Below are 10,424 nucleotides of genomic sequence, written 5' to 3' on the forward strand. Positions count from 1 at the left end.
GTTCTTAAATGTTGTGGAATTTTATAAGATCATTTTTACTATATGGCATACACTCTTGAGAGTTGCCAGAAGTTTCAGTGTTGTTTAATTAATTTATAATTTGACTTGTCTCAATTTTAACATTAGCTTTACTTTGTGCATTTAAGTCATGCAGTAGAAAGTAGAAAACTATCTTGTTTTTAGGTGCTTGCTATGAAATATGCCATTATTCTTTTATTTAAGGAAAATTAAGGAAAGTATGATTCATTAATAGACATCCATAGTGAATATTTTGTTGGGGGTTGGTTTTTACTCATTTATAACCTGTCTTGCAGAGATACTAAAAGTAATCGCGACACTGCTTCGAAATACTCCCCAGTGTCCTGAAAGCATGGAGGTTCGCAGAGCCTTCCTTTCTGATATGATTAAACTTTTTAATAACAGTAGAGAAAACAGGAGGTAAGCAGAATCTAATAGCATTTATTTGCATTAGTCAAATGGGCTTTGTGTAAGCTCATATTGTTTATAAATAAAACCTTTAAAGTACTGGAAATAATTTTTTCATATCCTTCCTACATTAAGGGTATGTACACAATTCCCTTTATTGTTAAATTACTGTTTCATTTACATTCTTGATTTTGAATACATTCACACATGGGAATTTTATGTTATTATTTTAGGGTAGCATGATGTTTTCCTTTTTTTTTACTTTCATATGCTATCCTTTTTCAAAGATAATTCATTAACTTTGTACGATTTTCAGGAGCTTACTACAGTGTTCTGTATGGCAAGAATGGATGCTTTCTCTCTGCTATTTTAATCCCAAGAATTCTGATGAACAAAAGATAACAGAAATGGTATATACCATATTCAGAATCCTACTCTACCATGCAGTTAAATATGAATGGGGTGGTTGGCGTGTATGGGTTGACACTCTATCAATCACACATTCAAAGGTAAGTTTCTTTATGAAAATGTATTTATTATTTTAAATGCATGTAGTTTTGATTTTATTTATTTAAACAATATCAAGATGAAAACAGTAATGTTCTGTGAAAGTACAGTAAAATTAAAAACTGAAAAAAGTCAGTAAATTGAATAGAGTATTTGTCTTACTTATAATACAGATATTTTTTAAATGTCTGTTTTATATGCCTTTGAATTTATCCACTTAAACCTTGTAACACTAGAGAAAATAATTTGATTTTTCCTATGTTTATTCGCATGTTTCTGTGAATTTTATAGTGGTTGAAGTCTTTTGAGCACAAGGTGGCGTACTATATTCAAAGATGAGAAATTCTTTTAAGTAATGTGGCTGAATAAACAGAAGGTCTGGTCCGTAGTTGTCTTTTGATGATGAAAAAAAAAATTATCATTATTCTGATTATTAATCAGAAAAAGATTTATTTGAAACATCATATCAATCAGATATGTAATGGAAGACTTAGTGGCTTAACGCATAGTATGTTAGTATTTCTACATACTACATAGTATCATAGTATTTCTAATACAAATTTGGTATTTAGAATCCAATAGTAGCTTTAATCCAGGGGAGAAAGATGAGCAGTGTTATTCTGTAAATATTTATTACTTTCAAACTCAGATGAGGGTCTTACTGATTCAGAACCCGCTCAATAGCAGTCAGTTTGGTTTGGTTTTTTGGGAATATAACCTGGATCGTTATGCACGTATAGGTATTGCTAAAACATTTCTATGAAATACTCCTCAAATAAAAAAAAATGTTTAAAGATATCATGCCTACCCTGTTTAGAAAAGTGAATTCCCCTTTCCAGTTGTTTTATCTTTCATTCTTAGATCCTGCCACTAACTGGAATGTAGTAAAAAAAGTTTTCTGTATAGTCTTTTTTTTTTTTTTTTGCATAATTTAAAATAACATTTTCTCATTTAGAAATAATAGGAATATAATTTTTCTGTACACTTTTCTTTTGCCTTTAATTTGCTAGAAAAATGAAAGACCAGAAATCATAACTTTGGTATATTTTTAGTGTTTTGTTGATCCTCAAAGTGGTTTCTTGGAGGTATTTTGCCATTTTATTGAAAATATAGGCCTATTTTAAAATGTGTTATTTTAGGTGATTGAGACTATTTACTAGGGAGCCCTGATGACCTGGTAGTTAGTAGCTATGTTCCCAGCCCAAAGGCATGCAGCTTAAACCTACCAGCTGCTCTGTGAGAGAAAGATGAATATTTGCCTCTGACATGATTTACTGCTTTTGTAAACCTACTGGAGGGTCATCTATGAAGCAGTACTGACTCAACATTACACGTCAATGATTATTTATTAATTGACATTTATTTAGCATCTTTTTTCTTCAATGAGGAGATGTGCTTAAGGTGTTTAAGGATTTGTAAGGATATTTTACAAAATCCCAATAGTGTAATAGTTAATTGTAGACTGCCAAATGAAAGGTCAGGGATTTGAACCAATCCGCTGCTCTATGGTAGAAAACACTTGATGATGCTCTACTCCCATAAAGAATAGCCCAGAAAACCTATGGGATAGCTCTACTTACCCTGTGGGGTTTTATAACTCATAATTGATTGAACAGCATACAATAATGACAACAACAGCGATATGGAATGTTTGAGTGGAACAAACCAAGCTATTTGCTGTAGAGTTGATTTCTGAATCATGGACATCCTGTGTATGTCAGAAGAGATCTTTGTTCCCCAGAATTTTCGATGACTGATTTCTCTGAAATAGATCACCAGGCCCTTCTTAAGTAAGCCATTACCTTTTCAGTTGGCAGGTTTACGGATTCTTTTTTTGCAGTACTCCAGCACTCTGTATCAGAGAAACCAGTCTTCAAGTACAACTTGGTAAAAAGTGAGGAAAGATCTGATTTTATAAAAATGGCTTTGTTTTCCTCACTGTATTTCTAGAGATCACTAGTTTAGTCTAAGCTAGTCTTTGGTAAAGATAGAAGAGCCAGGTTTGACCTGTTTTTGTTTTGTAAAATAGCACAGAGCTACAGCTATAGTCATTCATTTACACAGCCTGCACATGCACCCCCCCCCACATGCTTGTCTCTTTTGTTGGAGAGTTGGTGGCACAGTGTTACAGTGCTAAGCCATTGACCTAAAGGTTCAAAACCATCTCCCAGTCTATGGGAGGAAGATGTAATTTGCTTTTATAGGTATTTACACCCTTGGAAACTCTATAGAGCAATTCTTCTCTGTCTTATAGGAATGCTGTGATTGAAATCAACTCCATGGCAATGGATTTGGTCTATAGTTATATTTGTTCTAGAAGAGGAGTTGAGTGGTTGCTTCAGAGACCATATGGATCACAAATCCCAAGATATTTACTGTTTGTCCCTCTATAAAAAGTATTTACTAACCTGAGTCTAATTTGTTTTAGGTTGCGCTGATGCTGAGCTCTTCTGGCTTGTGTTTTCGTGGGTTGATGTAATCTGAGCTGATTTTCTGTCAGTAGTATTTCCCTTTACAGAACAACTTGAGAAAATTTGGTTGATCTGGGCATCATATACATTTAAATTGTGTTTCAGAGAAAACTGTAGGTAATCTAGGTTATAGAAATGCCAGTGATACTAGATTAGTTTTTTTTTTCTCTGTGAATTCAGAACTCCTGTGTACATCTTATTTGGTACATGGCCTTAGTAATGATGGCTAGAAGGACATAATCTTTAGAGAAGTAGTTATTAAAGTGTAGTACAAAGAATCTGTTCAGAGATCTGCAAGGATTTTCTTTCCAACCTACTTGTCTATATTATGGTGGATTTTCTTCATGTATTTAAGCAAAAACAATATAATATCCCAAATTATATACAGAAATAGAATACTTCTGTTTTCTGTTATAGCTTTCAGAAGATTTTGAAAAATGTGAGCTAGTGGCAGTCTTTTTAATTTTGAATTTATTTTTTTGTGTGACAGTCTTTCTAATTGTTGTTTTTGTTTTTAAAAGAGTTACTTGTTATCTATATTAATATCTACTGGGGTTTTTTTTAGTGAATTAATAAACATTTGTAATAAGCTTTTGAACTAGTTTCTGAAATTGTTAACATTGATACATGTAATCCACAAAACGAAAGATCTTTGGAACCTCTCTATTTTTAAAGGCAGTAAACAGTTTAAGTCCAAAAGGGTAAAAAATTATAATTTTAGCCTAGTATCCTTGGATTTCCTGTATACAAATATAAGAGATTGAAGATAATGTCTCAGATACCATTGAGATGGTAAACATTTAGGTTTAATCATTTATACCAGTTACCAGTCTTTCTGTTTGAGTAATCAATAGAACATAGAGAATCTTGGTTTTCAGTGCTAATGTATAGTAATAATTGTGTAAACAGAGTCATGTTTTTGGACTTTTTTTTATAATCATTATCTAAGCTAGAACTGGTAAATGTGGTGATGTACACTCATACACAGCAATATAATGTATTTTGCTGAAATTGAGACTTAATAAGTGAAATTACAAAGCCATAGAATTCTCAGTGACACTCATCCTTTTAAGCTTTATTACTTGTACTGTGTATCTTCTTCTAACTGTACTTGCTGCTAATATATTATTTGAGGCCTCATTTACTATTTGTTTAAATTTAAATACATTTAAAAAGAAATTATTAAATATATACAAATTAATTAAAGTAAAGCTATATGCTCTGCAGTGTTAAAAAGGGAAGATTTTGACTCTACTACCCAAATTATGACCACTCTGTCTCTGTGGTTCTCCCATCCAACCTCAACCTGAACCCCACTTTTTGGAAAGGTAACCACCATTCTGAATTTTTAATTTATCTTTCCATTCTTTAATAAAAGAGACAAAAAATTATAAAAATTAATTTCTATATAATATGATTGCCCAATATTAAACTTTAATAATGATAACATATTGCTATAGAATCTTTTATTTTTTTTTCCCCATCAAACCTTTTGTGTCTAAGGTTCCTTTTTGTTGTTATATGTAGCTTTGCTACATTAATTTTCACTGCAGTGAATTAATCAAATGCAAACATTTTAAACTTTCATACTATTTTAGCCAACAGTAGGATATTTGTACTGACTGGTTGGTACACACATACATACTTGCAACTCAAACAAAAGTTTCATGAGTCAGTATTTTCATTACTAAGCTTTTTGTCTATCTATATATCTATCTGTCTATGATACTCCAAGATGATGTATTTTTAAAATGCTGATAGTCCCCAAATCAACTGATGCCATAGTATGTGTCTAAAAAGTAGAAAATGGTGCAAGGGCACACTGGGCTGTCATCTTCTCTCTGAAAGGGCCAGAGGGAGTGAGAATAGTACAGTGTACTTCCCCTTCCCCACCCACCCACCCTGCCCCTGCCCTGCCTCAGCGTAAAAAGCAAATAAAGAGCCCATAATTCAACCCCGTGGTGCCTCTTGTGCCAAACCAACAGCAAGAGGTACATTTATATGTTCTTGACTCGCAATTGTGATACTAAGAATGGGGCTTTGTAGGGACATAAATTGGATAGTGGGAAAGGCAAAGAATATCATCCAAAACAAGTGCAATTTTTAGCTTAAGTTCCCATGTACAATTCCTCCATTAGTCCAGGCTCTGGTTTCAGTTCAGCAGACAAATACAAATCATCCAGCAAGGTTTGCCTCAGGGTAGTTTTAAGTCAGCATCTCCTTCAAGCATCTGGAATGAACAGCAGAACCCTGTAACTGAGTCCTTTCTCTCAGGGCTTCTCTGTTTACACAGTGCCACAGTCTCTCTACCACCGGGTCTCCCTTTCACCAAGGTCTTGCTCCAATTCCCCTCATGTTTTCCTGTGCACATCTTCCTTGCCTAAAGTCTTGTCCCCTCAGCGTGGGAAGCACTTGTTCTCTTATTGTGGCCCCACAGCTGTTGATGATTTGCAAGACTATGCATCTGGAGTTATGATAGTTGGAGACCAGAGGGGACTAACTGTAAATGGCTAAAAAATAGCCAACAGCACAATTTTCCAATTAGTCTTCCTCTTACAAACAAACAAACAAACAAACACACACTTGTGTAGGAAATATGATTTTAAGTTATATTGCTAGATAGCAAGTATTGAACCTCTGTATTGAATAGATGGAGCTTAAATATTGGAGTTTTGGTGACATATCCCTTCAGCAATTGCACTGCTAATCCAAGGCAGTGCCTTTCTAGCAGTTAAAATCCACTAGGAACTCTGAAAAATTAGCGTTCTCCTTTTGTGTGATTTGCAGTATCAGAAAACACATTGAAGGGTCACCTATGGGTTTGTTCTGACTCAGTGACAACAAAGCAAGAGAAGAAGATTATTGAAGGAGCTTTGGTGACATAGGCTTCAACTGTGCTTTGATTCTACCCGTAGTTTCTGCTGGAGAAAGAACCATGGACAATCTCCTCCCATGAAATTTACTGTTTAGGAAATCTAATGGAGGGTGTCACTATGAGTCAAAACCAAATTCATAGTAGTACAAGAAAGTCACTGAAGTTTTGCTTAACCTTTTAATTTATGATAATATTAAACTTATTTTCACAAATATGGCTTGTAAAAGTATGGCCTGTAGTTTTTATTCATTCTCAGATTGCTTCTAATATGAAAACTGATAGTAGTCAATATCCTTTGATATTACTCTTCTCTAAGTTTCCTGAGTGGTGTTTGTTTGTTAAAGGAAAGGCTGGAAATTTGATTGTACTGTGAGGCATTTTGGAAAAAAACACCTTGTGATCTACTTGTGAAAAGTCAGTCATTGAAAAACATAAGTGCTTACCCTGACACACATGAAGTGACCATGAGTTAGAATTGACTTTTGAATAACTGGGAAAAATATCAGTTATTAAATTTATTAAAATACCAGTTTTTAAAGCCATTCAGTAAGTGCAATATGATTTCTATGATGTAGCTCTTCTACATGAGGAGTCTTGGTCATGCAGTGATTAAGCACTAAATTGTGAACCAAAAGGCTTTTGGTTTAAACTCACTAATCTTTTCATGAGAGAAAGATGTGACAGTTTGCCTAACTAAAGGTTAAAGCCTTGGAAACTCATGACGACAGTTCTTTTCTGTCCTGTAGCCTTGCTATGTGTTAGAATTGACGGAGTGGAGTATAGTAACAATCAGGAATAATGAGAATTTTTACAAAAGAATTTCTGCATGTTGCCCTTAAAATATAGCCCATTAACTGTCCTTGTTTATACTCTCCACATTAGTTGTATGGTTCAGCTTTTCACATTTCTCATGTCTTACTGAACTTTCCATTTTATTTTTCATGGCATACTTTTTTTTTTTTTTATGAGTTTTCTTAAACATTTTATCATGGCATACTCTTTTCACTGCTTTGTACTCCCCAGTCCTTTATTGTTTACAGAAATTAGCTAAATGACTTTTTTTATTAATTTCAATGAATATTTACAGAGACTTTGGATTTCTATTCATTCATTGTAGCACTTTTCTCCCTGCCCATCCCTCTCCCCTTTTAATCTTTTTTAAAAGAAATTAACTAGAATCCTTTTATGTAAAAGTCTTTATTACTCTCAGATAAAGACACACTGTATTAATTTATAGAATTAAAATTTTCTGAGGGAGCTCTAACGCATATTTGTGAGTTACTGTAACCAAAAGTCTGTAAGTCTCCTGTAGTTTGAATCCACCAGCAGCTTTGTGAAAGATTCTGCCCCATTTTTACAACCTTGGAAAGTGGATGGAGTGTTGTTATGGGACGTAAATGACTCAGAGGTAGTGAATTTAAGTGTTTCCTTATACCTGTCTAAGTCTTTCCCCCTAATTTCCCTTCTTTTCTCATCTCTTGCCTGTTAATGTTACCTGTTGCACTCTGTGCTCTCTGTTGCTGCTTAGATAACTCTCCCCCTTTTGCCTGCCCATACCAGTTTTTCTTTTTTAGTTACTTTTTTCCTATCCTTTTTATTTTTTCTCTCCAAGATCCCTCTGGTTATTCTTTCCTTCTTAACTTCAACTTTTCCACCAATCTGTTTATTTTTCTTTGTGTTTTTTTTACCCTTGGTAAATCTGCATGTGTCTGTTTAGATTTCACTTTCCTTTCATCTTTTTACTTCACCCCTGTTATTTGGCTATTTCACTCATTCTCATTCACTCAGGATCCAGGGATAACTCTAGTTTCCCCACTTCTTTTATTATCTGTTCTACTTTTTCTTTTTTTTTTACTCTTTCATTTTTTATTCTTACTGTCTATTTCAGTGACTTCTGGTGCAATCGGGAACAGATTTTAGTCTGTACATTATCTTTAGGAAATTAATTTCTTATGTGAGAATTTGTGTATGTGCAAAAATAACAAATAGACGGTAAGAAGCAGCGAGTGCCATATTATTGTTAATTGCCCTCAAGTCAGAACAGACTCATAGCTAACCTTCTAGTAGGTTTTCAGGGCCTGTAAATAGAATGGAGGAGATTTCCTATCTTTGTCCTGTTGGGCCTTAGATGAATTTGAACTGCTCACCTCTTGATTGACAGCACATCTCCTTATCACCTAGGCCATCAGAGTTCCATAAGTGCTGTAAAAGAGAAATAAATTCTGAAGTAAACATATTCTTCTTGAGAATATCAGCAGTGTTTGTGGAACAATGTTGTTAGAGTTCACTCTTGAAGGATAAATAATATTTGGACAAGTTGAGATTGGAATGATGGAAATCCACATAAAAAAAAAGACACCAATTTGGTATCATTGATGAAAAAGTGTGATAATTTGTTTGCTTCAGGATATATAGCAAACATGGATGGGCAAGTGAAAGCTGCTGTTTAAGTATATATAGTACCTTTCACATTAATAAATTATTTTACTTTCCACAGTCCTAAAGGCCAAATCTTTGAACTTTGGAGAATAAATATTTTTCCCCCCAAGTAAAATCTTGCTGAAGATTATTAACAAATGGTCAGAAACAGTGTATTGTTAAGGACCTGGTCAAAATTCAAGCTGGGAGAGGCTATGAATACTGTTTTTTAGTTCATTATAAAAAAGAACAGTTTTATACATATATAGTTATTAGTTAAACTGTATTATGGTACATACTTGTCTTTTTGTTTTTTTCTTTGTGTTTTCTTTGTTGATTAAAAAGCTTTTTTTAATCATAGCTGTATATAAAATATACAAAGTAGTTTTTTATTATTGCCAACCAGATATTATGCATTTATAAAATCATGACATATTTTTACATAAAAATGAATAACTTAGGCTCAAGGACTTTCTAAATCAATATGTAATAAAGATTATAATGAGCTTGAAGTGCTTTAGTAAGTAGGCAGTTTGTGGCATGTTAAAAATTCTGCAGAATTATTAGAACTGAATTTTTTTCTATAAATAACCTAAATCTTTAAAATATTTTCATATATGAAGTATTGAAATGATGTTTATTTTTCTCCTTTTTGTCGTCATTTTTTATCTTATCATCCCAAATTTATAGCATGGCTTTTGATAAAGAACTAGCGTATAAGGAACTAATGTTGCAAAATTGGATAGCTTTTGCAGAGTTACATCAGGACATATGCAGCTGCTATAAAAAGCCAGGGAAACTCAATTGCAATTTTATTGTCCAGTTTGATAGATTTCCTGCCACCTTTGTAGCAGAGAAGCTGTTTGTCACTGTATCCCTTTCTTCCAGCAGCTGAACTAGGTTTTATAAGCAGTAATAGGCTCTTCTAGTTTAACTGCACAGTGTTGGTTACTTTAGTCTCCCTGTTGCAGATGTGTACTTGGTAAGAGCAACCTCAGTAAAACAAAATTTTAGTGTTGTATTTGTGGTTCAGGATTACATTTATTTATTTATCTTTCCCTTTAATTTATTGTTTCAGAATGTATATTATCTTAATAATGAAAATATTTTCATTTGATGTGATATGTTTTGTTGAATTAAGACTTTTAAGATGTTCAGAGTTATAAATAATGTCCAGAAACAACCATTTTGAAATAAACAAAATGAAACACTTTAGGCACATTAGTATAGTAGTATAACAGTATACTATTAGTTCTGATACTTTTATACATATTAACCTATAAGCAAACTTCATAAAAATCTGAACTCTGTACTATCCTGTGCTGTCTTTACAATCTCTGACATGCTTGAGCCCTTTGCTGAAGTCACTGTGTCAAACCATCTGTTGAGAGTCTTACTACTCTCTTTCACTGACCCTCTAACTTTCCAAGCATCCCTTTCCAAGGAATAAACCCTCCTAACAACATCCCCAAAATATGAGGTGAAGCTTCCTCATCCTTACCTCTAAGGAGCACTCTGGGCTGTAATTTCTCCAAGATTTATTTGTTTATTCTTTTGTACATCCATGGGATAGTAAAATTGTATGTTTTTGGGTTAGCAGGACCAATTTCCTACTCACTAAACAAGCTTGGAAGCAGGAATGACATCCACTTCCGAAGTAGCTTGTCTCCAGAAACTCTATGAACATGGAGAAATGATGTAAGTTATACAAGTGTTCAGGTCTTTCG

The 10,424-nt window shown here is 33.6% G+C and overlaps 1 protein-coding gene across 1 annotated transcript in view; it reads left to right on the forward strand.

Moving 5' to 3' along the window:
• LRBA (LPS-responsive vesicle trafficking, beach and anchor containing) overlaps nucleotides 1-10,424 on the forward strand; it is an 874,405-nt gene that overhangs the window by 177,018 nt on the left and 686,963 nt on the right. The window contains exons 20-21 of the mRNA XM_006884505.1: nucleotides 315-438; nucleotides 743-935. Of these exons, the coding sequence (XP_006884567.1) occupies nucleotides 315-438; nucleotides 743-935 (317 nt within the window). The remainder of the gene's footprint in view (nucleotides 1-314; nucleotides 439-742; nucleotides 936-10,424) is intronic.

The sequence above is a fragment of the Elephantulus edwardii genome, unplaced genomic scaffold (assembly GCF_000299155.1).
Source record: "Elephantulus edwardii isolate Elephantulus edwardi_28Jun2011 unplaced genomic scaffold, EleEdw1.0 scaffold00034, whole genome shotgun sequence".
Lineage (NCBI taxonomy): Eukaryota > Metazoa > Chordata > Mammalia > Macroscelidea > Macroscelididae > Elephantulus > Elephantulus edwardii.